Below are 17484 nucleotides of genomic sequence, written 5' to 3' on the forward strand. Positions count from 1 at the left end.
CATTCCCATTTTGGCGCAAGACAACCGTTAGACCCGATGATGTGTTTCCATTCATGAGTTTAGCTAGTTAAAAATGTGGTCATCACTAGTTACCAGAGGCATATAGTGATAAATATGGCTAAACCCAGCCTTTTTCTGCAATTTCTATTTTTTAAATCTGATTATAAACCTAACCTTAACCCAAACCTTAACCAAAATGCTAATCTTATGCCTAAACTTAAATGAATACCAAAAAGCCCATTTTTGTTTACATAATTTTAACGATATAGCCAGGGCCGCAACTTTCACTGGGGACGGGGGGGACATGAAATTGCATTTTTGTCCCTCCCTAATTTTATCATTTGAATATGATTACAAAATGAGGCAACGGTGTGGTTTAGGACCATGCGGAAGGGTAGGCTGTTTGGAGTAGGCTGTTTGGAGTGTTTAAAAATCAGATTAAAAAACGAACTATGGTTATGTCCCCCCCCCACTTCTAAAACCAAAGTTGCGCCCCTGGATATAGCCAATTTTTGTAAATAGTGACAACTCCACAAGTGTGATCAGGGAATCATATTGCAGAAGCAGTTTCTGCAGGTCTTCAAACTGGATTATCTTTGGTGTTGTTATCGGTCTCTCTAGCTTTTTAGCTGTGCAGTCAACACGGGAATATAATTGTTTTGAAGATGAATTGAAGAACTGTGAATATCAAGAGACTATGCCTGATTATTCATGTAACAATGCTTTCGGAGATTAAAGAAACCTACCAATCATCATGACAGTGTGAACAAAATGTTACAGTGATTCATTAAACCTTCTAAAAGCACTAGTGCTTTCACAGAATAATACTGTACATTGTAGTTATTTGAGGTGGACTTCTGAAATTCCAAATACACTATACACATAGGAATTACCTGTATATAATACTATTCTAAAATATATCACAACACTTATGCAGAAAATTTACTATTTGGACTCCAGTAAAATATAGTATTTTTTGGTAGGGCAGTTGTACATTTCCGTAAAAAGTTGCATACATACATGTATCTTGACACAGTCATATTATGCTGATAATACATTATTCAATGACAAAAGTGGAACTGGTGAAGAAATATGTTTACATGAACATTGCTATCTGCCAAAGACTTAAACTAAATGAATTTGATGTCTACATTATCTCATTGACTGTATTGAGGTACCATGTGAATGCGTGAATTTGATGTCAAGGAAAGTTAGATTATGTCTTCTGCCGTTTTTGTCTCGTCAACTGCTCTCACCCTGTCATTGGTGGCTTCTTTTGAAGCATTGTCCTTGTTGGTCTCTTCTTCTTTTCCCTCCAGTTTAGCTCTCCTTTCCTCCTCCTTTTTCTCTTTGTCCAACAACCGGTAGTTGGTACCCATCCCCACGAACAGGAACACACTGGCAATGATAAGGATCACCCCACAGCTCTGGTAGGTATATTGGTAGTCATTGTAGATGTCTTTGAATTTCCCTGTGACCGAACAAAATATTAATTCTAACTTGTATCATAAGTTAAGTCTTTGCTTTTCATAAAAAATAAACCAGTTAAATGATTGAACTTCTTTAAAATAGAAACAAGGAGCTTAAGTAAGCTACAAATACATGTGTGCACTCACCTAACATAGGGGGACCTAACAAGACAGGCCCACACTCCACAATGGTGACCAGTCCCACTGCACTGGAGAAGCGCTGCGTTCCCACCAGGTCCATGAGAGTCTCAAACAGCACTGCACTCAGCCAGCCAAAGGCAAAGCCAAAGAAGATGGCATAGATAACGAAGCCTGTGTAGTCCACGGAGATGGGCGCCAGGACGTGGCACACACCGTTCAACAGCACAGAGCAGGCAAAGAAGTACTGCACCCTGGGTCGTATCCACTTTGTATTGGCCACAATGCCCATGGAGGGCCGGGCCACCATGTCCACAAAGGCCAGAACAGACAGCAGGAAGGCTGCCTTCTCTTTGGGGATGTCCCTGCTCTTGGCAAAGTTACTAAGGAACACTAGTGGGGAGAAGAGACCAAAGAACATGATGACGTTACCCATGAGGTAGAGCACGAAGCCCCGGTGTTTGAACAGCGAGAGGTCGATAAAACTGTTACACTTCTGCCCACACGTCGTACTCTCCTTGGCAGCATCTTCACTTTTAACTGCAGGCTGTGGTTTTGGTCCGATGGGTCTCATGAGAGAACCAGCGACGCAGCAGTTGAACAGCAGGCCTCCCAGTATCAGGAAGCTGCCCCTCCAACCAAACTGGTCAAAGAACCAGCTGTTGAGAGGGGCCAGGGTGGATAGGAACACTGGGCTGCCTGCCATGGCGATTCCATTGGCGATGGGCCGCTTATGGTAGAAGTACTTCCCAATCATAGTAAGGGCTGGGTTCAGATTGAATGCCAGTCCCAAACCTGTTGAAATATATTAAATACATTCATTCAGTCCAATATCAGACTGCATAGTTATTCATTATACATAACACATGAAACCAGACAGAAAGGAAATTCAGGATACTAGAAAGTGATAATAGAGTTCCTGAAGCGGGCCCCAGAGGGCAATACATTTCTTCAACAACAGCAAATAATGAACAGTAAACTAATGAACATATCCTTGCTATTCGGGTTCCTTGGGATGTCCCTACTCTCCATTGAAGTTGAAATGTAAAATGGTTAAGGTAAGGGTTAAGGTAGGGGTTAAGGTTTAAGCTAGGGACGTCCCGAGATCCCAGATAGCACTATCCAGGAAAGAGGCCTACCTCCGACCACTCCCACACAGAAGTAAAGTCCTTCCACTGAGTTGCAGAAGGAGGCAGCAATCAGTCCACAGCCGGACAGGAATCCTCCACACATCATGACGGGACGACTCCCATACTTATTAACCAGGATACTGCTGATAGGACCTGAAAGGTGACAAATACAAATCAAACAATCAAGATGATTCATATGTTGGGAAAATTCACTTTAGGCAAATATGCCCAAGCATAACTGACTATACCATAATGACTATCTAAATTTAATTTGAAAAACTTTAGAGGATTGTAAATTCGCATCTTGAATTAATTTCCTTGATTAACGTGATTTTAAATCTTTAATAGGTGAAAATGCGAATTAGACTACCGTAAGAAGTCTATTTTAGAGACATTTTATATTTCACCACTAGAGGTCCCTAAAGCCCCAACTCTGAGAAACGCTGGTGCAGCCAGAGCTTCCACACAACTTCTGCAATGATTTGTCTCACTGCTGCACTGCAGCAATTTCTCTGGTCTAGCCACTGTTGGCAATGCAATCACACAGAAAACAAGACAATCACGATGAAACAAGATATTGTGAGGTGTGGCTACAGTTTGTGTTTTCCTAACGTATGTGCGGAGAATGACAAAAGAAGAGGGCTCTATCGCTAAAGAGCAATTCTAACTAGGCTACTGTAAAATCCTGTGCAGGATTTTATGTGTGTTTGTGCTAGAGAGGTTGGGTATAGAAAAAATACATTTAAAGTACTCCACAGTAGAGCAGGTTACACGTAGTCACTCATTTCCTATGGGTAATCTACCATAGTTCCCATGTAATAAATAGTAAATAATATCCCTTCATTTTGAAAGATGAGAGCTTCACATTGAGAGGGAAACTACCTTTGTCCCACTCAAACTCCTACTGCTGTTGAAATAGACAGTTTGTCTACTGATATGACTTGGTAAACATAGCCTACTCATAGTTTTTCTAGTCAATGTTCTACTTCTACATACCCTATCACCTTCCCTACTGGAAGCTTTGGAGGCTACATTCACAATAGCTCCACTTTGTTATAGTCTTAGACTGAAACATATTCATTCCATTTAGGTTTGGCTAAATCTCAGAGTTTGGCAACACAAATTTAAGGTAACTATGGGACATAAAATGAGCCTAACAACCTCTAGCTCACTACAACTTGAAAACATATATGATTATATGGCATGCAGAGTTCTGCTGGCTGCATGCCCACCATCTGTCTGGCCTATACCAACAAGGCCTAACTGGGAGCGAAGATCCATGTGGAAGACGCTTCAGCCTCCCTGCCAAATCCCGGCACCACTGAAGGAACCTAAATGGAATGTGACAGTTTTTGTTTAGAGGTTGTCCAGACTCATTTGCCAGCTCGGAACACGACAAAGGCTTTTTACATTCTAATACAGGCGAGGCTAAACACCAACAAAGAGCCTGTCCCCTCTCTCTCTGAAGATGAGCTGGTGAGGGGGTGAAAAGTCTGAGGAGGCAGCCTAAGACCAACCCTGACGATATAAGACATTATGAGAAGGATAGGAAATAAATTAAAGAGAGGTCAAGACAAGAGGATTATGCCCCATTATTTAGTCAATGTATACATTTTCCGTAACATGATTTTTTTTGTAGCGTTCATGGATGACACATGAACACTCTACAATAAATCTTTATGGCAACTGTGTTTCTTGAATAAGCCAAGAAACACAACCCATTTTCTGTAGCACCAGTAAGCGTACATGCAAAATTAAGCATGGATTGCCCCTGTACTGCTGCTTGCTCTTTGGGGGTCAAGGCCAGGTTCCTGTTGTTTACTTTGCGACAGCTGTTAATGTAAAGAATGGCTTTCTAAAGCCATTTGATTCAATTACTCATTGATTACTTTAACTACAATCTAGAAGAACACATTGTGTGCTGTGCACTGTTGGCTGTAAACCCCCGTTTTAAGGCCTGCCAGGATTGGGTCATAGACGTCATTAGGGTCTGAGTCTGACAGGGCCTGTGTGTTCCGGTCCAGTAGAAAGGTCAGAGGTCAGCCCCCACACAGTCATGTGCTCCTCATCATGCGCAGCCAGCCAGGCATTCATGTGTCCACAGCCCAACTAACAGGCAACATTCAGAGTGGGAGAACTGGGAACCATCTGAGACAAAGATACTGCATGAACCAATGACCTGGCTTTCGCCCATGCAGGTCCTGAATGTGCGCTTGAGCTAAGTGCTACCTTTTGAGGGAATGGGCTGCTGAACAGTAAATAGCATTCATTCACTGGTCTGGTGGGGGGCAGCTTTGTACTCGAGTAGGGAAATGGATGCTTATCTCTCTGAGTGGACCATATGTACACATGGTGCTGCTCTATACTGAAATAGGCAAATGGTTCAGAAATCGTTAAAGAGTTCTTCATAAAGTGCTGCTATTGCTGAAGCTTGACCTACTGTACCGTATACAATATGTGGTACTACACTTGGAACATATCAGCACTAATCCTTTCAAGAGTTCAGTGTTTTGGTAATTACTCCTTCAGTAGTTTTTCTTCCACATGTTATTGTAAATAGGCACTACTACTAAGCTAACTGAAAATGCTGTAGAAGTGTGCAGCTAATAACAATGTATACAGGACAACATCAATATGGAAAAAAAGATGACATTTTCTAAAACAGCATCATACCCCGGGGATATGATTATTCAGTTTATCTCCACCTTCTTGAGAGAAAACGAGCCTGTTCACTATTTGACAGTGCTTTAAAAAAAATCCAGCCTCAGACCTCTTCTTGTGGGACTACGAGTATTGAGTACAAGAGTCCCTCTGATTACTGTTCTGTCTGTTCGTGTTGAAAGTCATGCAGATGAAAAGAGGCGTATCAACTCTCCACTGGGAAGACCTGTCTGACACCTAGCATTTGATTCAACCCAGTCAGTACAGGAAGCTAGACCAGCTGACACAGTCTGCCTCACCTGCCACTCTCATGTAAATCATTTAATCTCCTCAGCCTCAGAAGACACCTGGGACAACATTCATCTGATCAGAGCATTAACAAGTACAATGAGGAAGAGAGGAACCCCATCCACGGACTGTAGAGACAGATACTGTTTCACTGTTAATACCTATGCTTCAATGGATGGAAGAGTAAAAGCATTCTAGAGACCCATTTGTATCATTTCAATGACAGTGGTTTGATTCAGGCATCGCTGTCTCCTTTTGGACAAGACACTTCATCTTGATCTGGTGCCCAGTGACCTTACTCCACACAGTCAATGGGTGGGAAACTACAGGAGCTGTTTGTACTTGAAGAATAGGACGTGCATGAACGATCCACTGTGCAAAATAAAGAGTGTACGCATTCTCAATGAAAGGTACACTGTGAATACGGATGCCTAATAGAGGCCTCCAGATCCAGGCATGTTAAAAAGTGCTGTACAGTGTCTGTTTAAAGAAGGATGATGGTAGACATTGTCTAATTTTTCATCATAGCTATCATTATGCTTCATTTTGGCATCATATATATATATATATATTTTAAAAGAAGCCAAGTTGACGTTTCCGAAATTTCACACATCTCACACATTTCCGGTAGGGGTGCACTATTCTAGCCTTGCTAGCCGCCATATCTTGCATGCTTACATGAATGTTTGGTACACGAATATCAGTCTAGTAATTACCAGGCTAGCCCTAATCTATTCTCCAGCTCACCTCCGGCATACATCACTGCCAGCATGATGGAGGAGATCCATGACACCTGGCTGCTGGTGCAGTCGAAAATGACCTCAATCTCCTTGAAGAAGACGGTTATGGACTTGGGAAAGGCATAGGAGAAGCCGATGGAGATGAAGGCTCCCACCACTACTGCCCAGCCCCAGCCCCCCTCTGGAGGGGTGTACCCCTGGGGTCCTCCCATGGCAGGCGGCATGGCTGCTGTTCTGCTCACCAAGATCCTGCACGCAGGAACCTACACAGCAATGGGCACCTGTTGGAGAAAGATTAATCAAGTTTTCAGAAAATTTCAAAGCTAGAATTCAGTTAACCGAGAATCTTTTGAAAATTGTATTGTTCATCCTGCACTATGCAAATATAGTTTTTTGGGGGTAATCAAACTATGTTAACAATCTTTCACGATGTGAAAAGAAACATTTAATCATAAAGTTAAATCTGGGTGTTTCCTCACTGTAAAGGTGTCCCCCGTACGGGAGTTGCAGCGATGAGACAAGACTGTAACTACCAATTGGATACCATGAAATTGGGGAGAAAACAGGGTAAAACACATGTTTTTTTAAAAGGTCAGATACAGTGCATTTTGCCTCCTTTCAGAATTTGAGAAGCAAAATGTATCTTATCTATTCAAAATTCATTTAATTTCCTTTGAAAAATGATTTGAATACTACACTGTATGTTGACTGTGCATGACTGGAGCCAATGCTGTATGGTTCATGTCAGCAGGATTTCACATGCTGCTTTCACAAGATAAGCCTGTGTTTATTTACAGGGGGTTCCCATTTCCTCCCCCAGCTACCTCTGGTACGTATCACAGGTGTGTCATGGTAATGTCCTGAAAGACAATGCTATAGCAGCTAGAACTAAATATCAATCAGAGAGAGCGGAAATGCAAGCACATGTCCTGTTAACTTCAATGGCTTGATCATATAAGATACATGTTGACTTAAATAGTTTCACCTTCAGCACATTTGCATGATTATTTCTTACCAGTGGTATGAAACGCAGAATCCATGACTTCATCCTCAGTGTTTCAGAAGTAAATGGATCAATTTGATTTGCCAAGAAGATTCATCCTAAAAAGCCCAATATTCACTGTGTGGGAGGTATTTCTGGAGCTTCTTTTTACTGTAAATCCAGCCCTCCTCTATACTCCCCCCTCACTTCTGAGCTTGTGAATACAGGCCCATCTGCAGAGTCAAATGGCTTACTATATTGTTTACACCGAGGAACCCATCCACAGTGCACATTTATCAAACCATGAATACAGGTTGAATTCAGCTTCCTAGGAAGCTTGGGGCTATGCTCTCATAAAGAGGGTAATGATTTAGAGTTTCTGCATGTTCTGTGGAGAGGACTCTTGATCTAAGGGAAGTAATGGCCCTCTGTGGTAGTGGAAACAGCATAGGATTAGCAGTTTGTGTGTTGCATTGCACAGTGGAACCTCGGCATGTACTGTATCTTTCCAGAATTTGAGATGTAGTGACGCTAAGCTAGTTGAGCTGGGGTGATGTGATTGCATTGATTAAATGCGGAAGATCTGGAGGAAAGTGGGGTGTCTTTTTCAAAAGCCCATTATTTCCTTCTAATACAGTCCTCCAGACAGAGCTTTGATGCAAAGGTAATATAATGAGTCAATGACATACAGCAGGCTTCTTTCTGTACGACAGCCTCTGTGTTTCTCAGTTGATTTACAAAACATTTTCAGGATGTCCCTATGTGTTATACGTAAGCAATAAGGCCTGAGGGGGTGTGGTATATGTGTGACTGTGTTCCCTATCAACTTAAATTTCAGCTATTATCTGATGAGGACTTCTGGGTACTTCAGCATGCTCTTTTAACTATGTAGTATGCAGTACAAACATGGCATGATGCAAATCAATTTCTCACCGGAACAGCTATGATAAATGAGAGCAGGTAAGTCAACTTTCTATATTGTGAGCAGTTTCATAGAAGTGAGATGAAGATGAATGTGAAGAATAACTTAGCATACTGCTGTGATGCTGTGGAAATGGACCGTTTCAGTCCACTCCTGATACAGGAAATATAATGGCTTGGGACTGTAGTGACAGAGTGAATTAAACCACATCATGCAGTTATAAGCATGAATAAAATAGCATGTTATTGAATTGGGACTTGAAAACTGTATTGCACAGGAGTTTTCACATATCCAAAGTGCACTTAACGGGAGTGGGCTGTCCTGTTAAATGGGTGTTGAGAATACAATGTGCTGGGTGTCCTCTTACAGCTATCGGCTTTACCTCCTGTCCTGGGAACAAAGGTCAGCTCAAAGATATGTCTGTCTGAAAATAGTATTGTTTACTTGTTCAACAGTCTTTCAATCAGCACATGTATTTGCCAGGGCACAGGGTACAATTCAGGGTACAAGCCAGGTTACAGAGCATAAGCCAGGGTACAATCTAGGGTACAAACCAGGGCACAGGGCACAAGCCAGGGCACATGCTTGGCATACATTCTGTGCATGAGCTTCCATAGGTCGTTGAGTCCCACATGGACAAGACTGAGTAGTTATTGTCTGTTTTAATTGATGAATGGAGGAGAAAGTAAAGACATACAGTAATGTGTATTAATGACTAATCAACACATCAAGGTTAATAATATTGAAATAAATAAGGGGGACCATTTCATCCACTCAAGAATACTGAAAAACTTTGCACTCTTTGCAAAGTAAGTGGACAGTAATCTGTGAGTTAAAGACTCCACTTTAACCTGGTTTCTAGGTTTATCATATGCAGACAGCTGCCTGCATGGAGGATGAAATATGAGTCAAGATGAACAATGGACCCCACATTGGCTAAAGGTTTATAATAAGCAGCCAAAGTGGGCAGCCTGACCGTGCCACTCGAGACGGAACACGCTGCTTCAAACGCCCCAGCAGCACGTTCTTGGCACTATAGAACATTGGCTGTGTCACAACAAGGTCTATGTCTTAACTTCTTCAAGGTTAAATCCCTCGCAGACATCTTGCCACTTCAGATAGGCGAGCGAACGTAATGTTCAGAAGCCCCAGGACTTTGGCTGCTAAGCTAACATGGCCCTCTAAATGGATATGTGACTGACAGAAATGGATGGGGATCACAGCACAGGACAGAAGCTGGGTTGTGAGACTAATATTAGGTTATTTCAGTATTGTCTTCTAAAGCCTTACAATAGCAGCAGTGGGATTCACGTTGAAGGTTTGGTAGGAATGAGAGTGATAGTACAGGTATTGTGGGTTTTGTAGTAGGCTATCCCCATTGATTTCCATTGCAGACATGCCTCAAGCATCCTGCTCAATACCATCATGATCCCAAGGTGAGCCGTCATGATCATGACCACTTCTGTCAAACGCTTTTCAGAACAATAAACAAAATACTATTTTTTTCTTTTCAGGGCATGAACAATAAAGAGAATACTAGTTTTTTTCACAAAGCATGAACTATAAAGGGAATATGCACTCACATAATAACTTGACATGTGTCACATTAAACATATCAGTGAGATCCTTTCAAGAAAATCTCCTTTCTCCTTTCACACATTTTTTTATAATTTTTTACATGCAAATGAGAATGCTTCTCCAAGAGTAAATTGACATCTCAGAGCTTATGCAGAGTAACCACATGTACAGTACATATGGATGTGTAGGTTGGTCGCATCTTACCTTGCCAGCAGCTCCTCCTAGTTCCAGATGAGCTCTACAGGCTGAGATGGGGAGCTCTCCTCTCAATGAGGCACTTCAGAACAGGGCTTCTTTGTGTAAGAAGCAAACGATCTCTACAGAAGTCTAAGTCTAGGATGTCTGAGATTCTTTCATAGAATAGAACCTCTACCTCCACTACTACAAGCAGTGTCCCTGTGCTGGGGAAATGAACACTTTGGAGTCTGAATAAGTGCTGGTCTGTAAAATGGAAGAGAAGTTGACAAAGTTTGGTTCATTCAGTGGCCAGTTCAAACAACTGGACCGGCCAAGATACTAGAGTGCTAACTGATGAGGTCAGTCCAGTCTGCCTCTTATTGGCTGTTTGAGGATTAGAGCCGTGCCCCTAAAATGTTTTCCCCACCTCCCTTTGCCTTGTGTTTCCAGCTCACATGTACTACACTATTGGCCCTATGTGAAACTTCAAACTGTAGGATACACACTAATGTCTGGGCCTAAGAGATAACATGCCTGTTGGCCATTGATTTCTTTCATAATTGTATAGACAATAGATTACAGGATATTGGTAGTCACAGCAATCAAACAACTGGCTCCCTCTTAAGCAGCTTTTGTTGTTCCCCTCTGTTCTCCTGGGAAACATTAGCAGAGATCGTTCTGATCACTTCAGAGGTTAACTTTAGGCTGTCACGGTGCTCGATGGTCAGGGCTTGGGAAAGGAAACATCCCTGAGCGCTGCTGGAGGTTAACAAACATAGAGCACTACTGTATTGCAAATAAAACATGCATTCCTTGTAAGGGACCACCAAGTGACATAACACTGATGGCTTTTGAACAACACAGTCCTTGTTTTGTTTGTTTGTTTAGTGTCTCTCCCTTTATTAGAAACCTAATAAGGGCATTCCACATGGTGGAGGGTGATTGTGACTCTGTCTGCTCCACTGATTACACCCCAATCATACAACAACTAACAGCCAGGTTATCAGCTCAATTACATGAAAGGGATAATCCATATTTGAAACAATAATCCCTACCACTGTTTCGGTAACAAGCTGAGGGATGGGGCTGGAGAAATGTAACCACTCTCAAATTCACAGACAGATCTATGGAGGACTGACCATCCATGATATAAAACATATGGTTTAAACCATGTTTTGAGGCTATATGGTGTTTGTTTACATTTCATTTGTTTACAAACATTCGAGTAAAACAAGCTTATATTTAGGGTTCTGAGGGTGTACGACAGTTTAAATAAACTTGTGGCATTCAAGTTACGTTCTTCATGAATCAATGGGTCCATATCATTAACTTATATATCCAAAAATGGATGTAGCAATTGCAGATTTCTCCTTTAATTTCAGTGTGCAGCACAGTTTTGCATATCATGGCTTTGGGACACATTTTTTTTACTAAGCCATTCAGGTAACACCTCCGGAATACGTGACATTCTGTGCATGCATAATTAAACATCTTAAGACAATTATTCCACCTTTGGATGTATCCTGCCTCTAATCCTCTCTTCACTTTCATTCAGCAGTCAGGGTCATTTCTTCCTGTCTGCTCCACTCTCTATTTGAAAATAAATCCTTTACCATAGCCAACTTGGCATAATATATTAAAGCACCACATCATCACAGCGTGCCCTCCAATTGCTCGCTCTCTGAAGAGTACATACATTATTTCAGACTGCTATCGTACATGCAACACCTGCAGTACGTGTGGATCACAATGAACCTTGTTGATGCTGCTTATCAGTTTACTCACATCAGAATCAGTGTCTTTCCAATCACAGGTCTACACACAAGAGATAATGATATCATCCCCTCCCAGTTCATGATATCTGAATGTCTGTTGGCTACATAGTGTTTTTCCTTGTCAAATGTGCTAATTATTAGAATACAATGATTTAGTTACACTCTTAGAAAAAGGGTTCCAAAAGGGTTCTTTGCATCACATAGGGTTCTACCAAAAATCATTTTGATCAGAAGAACCCTTTTAGGAAGAAAAGGGTTCTTTGTAAGGCAAATGTTTCTACCTAGAACCTTCAACATCCTAAGAACAGTGTTTTGGAAGAAAGGGTTCTTTGATGATCCTTTGGAAAGCGAGAAGTTTTCTACATAGAACCGTATATAATATTTCCCAGCATGCTCTTTTGCATGGAGATTTTCAGAATTCTTTGTTTTACTGTAATATCTGTGTTTTTACATGTACATTGATTGGTTGGTACATTTGATGCTACACAAAGATAAATAGAATACAGTTTTCTAAACTAAACTGTTAGTAATTGCATGTATTGCACCAGTTACCGGTGGATGTTTGTTCCAGTTGATTGAGGTAGTCTCAATCTTTCCTACCCTGGCAGTCATTCTGAATGCAGGTTGCGGGTAATTAACAATTCCACTTGGTGGATATCCTGGCTGGATTCCAATAGGAATTATGCATCACTGACAGAGATGGTCGCCTCGCTTCGTGTTCTTTCTAAACTATGCAGTATTGTAACGGCTGTCGTCGGATGAAGAAGGAGACCAAGATGCAGCGTGGGGTAGGTTAATCATATTCTTTAATGATGACCAGAAACAACAAGAAAGAGAGAACCAACGAAACGTACAGCCCTGTAGGGCTCAACAGCAACAATACAAGGACAAGATCCCACAACATAGGTGGGGAAAAAAGGATACCTAAGTATGATTGGGAATCAGAGACAACGATAGACAGCTGCCTCTTATTGGGAACCACACTCGGCCAAACACAAAGAAATACAACACATAGAATGCCCCTCCAAATCACACCCTGACTAAACCAACTAGAGACATTAATAGGCTCTCTAAGGTCAGGGCGTGACAAGTATTTAGTTTTTTATGTATTATTTCTTACATTGTTACCCCAGGAAATCTTAAGCTTATTAGATACATCCGGGAAGAACTATTGGATATAAGAGCAACATCAACTTACCAACATTACAACCAGGAATACGACTTTCCCGAAGCGGGTCCTCTGCTTAGACCACCACCCATGACAATAGATTGAATCCCAGTAGTCGATCCAAAACAACGGCGCCGCAGAAGGGGCAGACGGAGCTGCCTCCAGGTCAGATGTGCACATCGCTCACTGCTCCCCAGTATACTACTCGCCAATGTCCAGTCTCTTGAACAACAAGGTAGATGAAATTCGAGCAAGGGTTGCCTTCCAGAGAGGCATCAGAGATTGTAATATACTCTGTTTCACGTAAACATGGCTCACTCGGGATATGTTATCAGAGTCGGTACAGTCACCCGGTTTCTTCACGCATCGCACCGACAGAAACAAACACCTCTCTAGTAAGAAGAAGGGCGGGCGTGTATACCTTATGATTAATGAGTCGTGGTGTAATCATAACAACATACAGGAACTCAAGTCCTTTTGTTCACCTGACCTAGAATTCCTTACAATCAAATGCTGACCGCATTATATACCAAGAGAATTCTCTTCGATGATAATCACAGCTGTGTATATCCCCCCCAAGCAGACACCTCGATGGCCCTGAAAGAACTTAATTGGGCTCTATGTAAACTGGAAACCACATATCCTGAGGCTGCCTTTATTGTAGCTGGGGATTTAAACAAGGCTAATCTGGAAACAAGGCTCCCTAAATTTTATCAGCATATCAAATGCACGACCCAGGCTGGCAAAATTCTGGATCAGTGCTACTCTATCTTCCGCGACGCATACAAAGCCCTCCCTCGCCCTCCTTTTGGCAAATCTGACCACGACTCCATTTTGTTGCTCCCAGCCTATAGACAGAAATGTAACAGGAAACGCCCACGCTCACCAACCAATCTGATTTCACGATTCAAGATTGCTTCGATCACGTGGACTGGGATACGTTCCGAATAGCATCGGACAATAACATTGATGTATACGCTGATTCGGTGAGTGAGTTTAATAGCAAGTGCATCGGTGATGTTGTACCCACAGTAACTATTAAAACCTTCCCCAACCAGAAACAGTGGATTGATGGCAGAATTCGCGCAAAACTGAAAGCACGAACCACTGCTTTTAATCATGGCAAGGCGACAGGAAACATGACTGAATACAAACAGTGTCGCTATTCTCTCCGGAAGGCAATCAAACAAGCAAATTGTCAGTATAGAGACAAAGTAGAGTCACAATTCAGCGGCTCAAACACCAGACGTATGTGGCAAGGTCTACAATCAATCACGGATTACAAAAAGACAACCAGCCCCATCGCGGACATCAAAGTTTTGCTGCCAGACAAATTAAACAACTTCTTTGCTCACTTTGAGGAAAAGACTATCGCCCCGTAGCACTCACTTCTCTCATCATGAAGTGCTTTGAGAGACTAGTCAAGGATCATATCACCTCCACAATACCTGATACCCTAGACCCACACCAATTTGCTAACCGCCCCAATAGGTCCACAGACGACGCAATCACATTGCACACTGTCCTAACCCAACTGGACAAGAGGAATACCTATATAAGAATGCTGTTCATCGATTACAATTCAGCATTTAATAACATAGTACCGTCCAAACGTGTTATTAAGCTCGAGACACTGGATCTCGACCCGACCCTGTGCAACTGGGTCCTGGACTTTCTGACGGGCCCCCCCAGGTGGTGAGGGTAGGAAACAACATCTCCACCCCGCTGATCCTCAACACTGGGGCCCCACAAGGGTGTGTTCGACACTACAGTGTAGGCTTGATTACCAACAATGACGAGACAGCCTACAGGGAGGAGGTGAGGGCCCTCAGAGTATGGTGTCAGAAAAAAAACCTTACACTCAACATCAACAAAACAAAGCAGATGATCATGGACTTCAGGAAACAGCAGAGGGAGCACCCCTCTATCCACATCGAAGGGACAGTAGTGGAGAAGGTGGAAAGTTTTAAGTTCCTCGACGCACACATCACAGACAAACGGAAATAGTCCACCCACACAGACAGCACGGTTAAGAAGGAGCAACAGCGCCTTGGTGACAATGTGTCTTGTCACCAAGAACACTCACATTTACAGATGCACAATCGAAAGCATCCTGTCGTGCTGTGTCACAGCCTGGTACGGCAACTGCACCGCCCGCAACCGTAGGGCTCTCCAGAGAATAGTGCAGCCTGCACAACACATCACCAGGGGCAAACTACCTGCCTTCCAGGATACCTACATCACCCGATGTCACAGGAAGGCCAAAAAGATCATCAAGGACAAACAGTTGTTAAACAGCTGTTAACCAGCCATCACTAACAATGAGTGTGTAACGTTCGTTGTCCTCGTCTGAGGAGGAGTAGGATAGATCGGACCAATATGCAGCGTGGTACGTGTCCATGTTCATACTTATTAAACAGAGAACACTAAACAAAATAACAATGGCGAATGAACCAAAACAGTTCTGTAAGGTGGCATACACTAAACAGAAAACAACTGCCCACAAATCAAGTGGGAAAAACAGGCTACCTAAATATGGTTCTCAATCAGAGACAACGATTGACAGCTGCCTCTGATTGAGAACCATACCAGGCCAAACACATAGAAACCCAAAACTAGAACGAAACATAGAATGTCCACCCCAACTCACGCCCTGACCAACCTAAACAAGAAACATAACAAAGGAACTAAGGTCAGGACGTGACAGAGTGGCTGCTGCCAACATACAGACTCAAATCTCTAGCCACTTTAATAATTAATAATTGGATGTAATACATGTATCACTAGTCACTTCAAACAATGCCACTTTACGTAATATTCACATACCCTACGTTACTAGTCTCATATGTATGTACTGTACTCTATACCATCTACTGCATCTTGCCTATGCCGCACAGCCATCGCTCATCCATATATTCATATGCACATATTCTTATTCATTCCTTTACACTTGTGTGTATAAGGTAGTTGTGAAATTGTTGGATTACTTGTTAGATATTCCTGCACTGGTGGAACTATAAGCACAAGCATTTCGCTACACTCGCATTAACATCTGCTAACCATGTGTATGTGACCAATAAAATTTGATTTGATTTGAAACCCGATTAATGTGACTTGCTGGCCTGATGAGGCCTATAAACCAGGAGATTCCTAACACCACAGTGTTAGGGTATATCTAGGCCTTCAAAACCAGGCTTTATGATATATTTAATGTATCGTCATGATTCTAAGAACTCTCCAAAAAGAAAAGGGTTCTCGATAGCACCCTTCATAGAGAGTTCTTGGAAGAACCTTGACGATAGAATGGTCCTTGGTACAACCCTTCATAAAGGGTTCTATGCAGAACCGTTCATAGAGGGTTCTAGGTAGAACCATGTACATGTGGTTCTTTGAAGACCCCTACATAGAGGATTCTAGATACAAGCCTCTGCAAAGAGTTCTAACCAGCACCAAACTGAAGAACCCTGTACGGTTCTACTTAGCAACTTCTTTCTGTGAGTGTAGGAATGAGGAAGGCAATGAGTCTACTTTAGAGGAGTGATAGGGCTGAATGATATTCCTTACATTGGATTCTACAATGTATGTTGTGAAGTTCTACAGGAGTAATCCTGAAAACCTTGGGTAGGGGGCAGTATTTTCACATCTGGATGAAAAGCCTGCCCAAAGTAAACTACCTGGTGGTCCTTCTGTAGCTCAGTTGGTAGAGCATGGCGCTTGTAACGCCAGGGTAGTGGGTTTGATCCCCGGGACCACCCATACATAGAATGTATGCACACATGACTGTAAGTCACTTTGGATAAAAGCGTCTGCTAAATGGCATATATTATTATTATTATTACCTGTTACTCAGGCACAAAAGCTAGAATATGCATATAATTGATAGATTTGGATATAAAACACGCTAAAGCTTCTACAATTGTTAAAACAATGTCTGTGAGTATAACATAACTGATATGGCAGGTGAAACCCAGAAGACAACCCCCCCCCCCAAAAAATGTTCAGCCTACCACTGTTTTCAATGGCTGTCACTTTTATTAAGTCCTCCCAGATTGCAGTTCCTAGGGCTTCCACTAGATGTCAACAGTCAGTTTCAGGCTGGTTTTTGGAAAAATTAGCCTGAAATTGTAGTTTTTCTAGGTGGCTCCCATTTTGGCTGTAGTTTTTCCAAGCGCGTGGAAGAGAGCGCATTCTTGGTATTTTTCTCCGGTAAAGACAATAACAATTCTCGGTCTTAAATTTGATAGTTTATTTACATATTAGGGTACCTAAGGTTTGATTATAAACATTGTTTGACTTGTTTGTAAAAGTTTATCAGTAATGTTTGGGATTCATTTTGTATGAATTTTGATGGAAGGTAACTTGGTGGATTATCGACTGTAGCGCGCCAGCTAAACTGAGTCTTTGTGGATATAAAGAAGGACATTATCGAACAACAGGACCATTTGTGATGTAACTG

At 42.1% G+C, this 17484-nt stretch overlaps 1 protein-coding gene across 1 annotated transcript; it reads right to left on the minus strand.

Annotated features, from left to right (window-relative positions):
• Positions 1 to 467: 467 nt before the first annotated feature.
• On the minus strand, positions 468 to 10422 carry LOC118388248 (monocarboxylate transporter 1-like). The gene is made up of 5 exons (XM_035777105.2): positions 10113 to 10422; positions 6434 to 6707; positions 2747 to 2890; positions 1617 to 2402; positions 468 to 1471 (listed from the first exon to the last, which is right to left on the minus strand). The coding sequence occupies exons 2-5, from the start codon at positions 6648 to 6650 to the stop codon at positions 1212 to 1214; spliced, it is 1407 nt and encodes a 468-aa protein (XP_035632998.2). The 5' UTR covers positions 6651 to 6707; positions 10113 to 10422; the 3' UTR covers positions 468 to 1211.
• Positions 10423 to 17484: the final 7062 nt, after the last annotated feature.

Source organism: Oncorhynchus keta, chromosome 10 (genome assembly GCF_023373465.1).
Source record: "Oncorhynchus keta strain PuntledgeMale-10-30-2019 chromosome 10, Oket_V2, whole genome shotgun sequence".
NCBI lineage: Eukaryota > Metazoa > Chordata > Actinopteri > Salmoniformes > Salmonidae > Oncorhynchus > Oncorhynchus keta.

Coding starts and splice junctions, on each gene's coding strand:
- LOC118388248 (XM_035777105.2), bottom strand. CDS start 6,650: ATGCCGCCTGCCATGGGAGGACCCCAGGGGTACACCCCTCCAGAGGGG. Junction 2,403..2,746: donor CTGTGTGGGAGTGGTCGGAG/GTAGGCCTCTTT, acceptor ATATTTCAACAG/GTTTGGGACTGGCATTCAAT. Junction 1,472..1,616: donor GTTAGGTCCCCCTATGTTAG/GTGAGTGCACAC, acceptor GTTCGGTCACAG/GGAAATTCAAAGACATCTAC.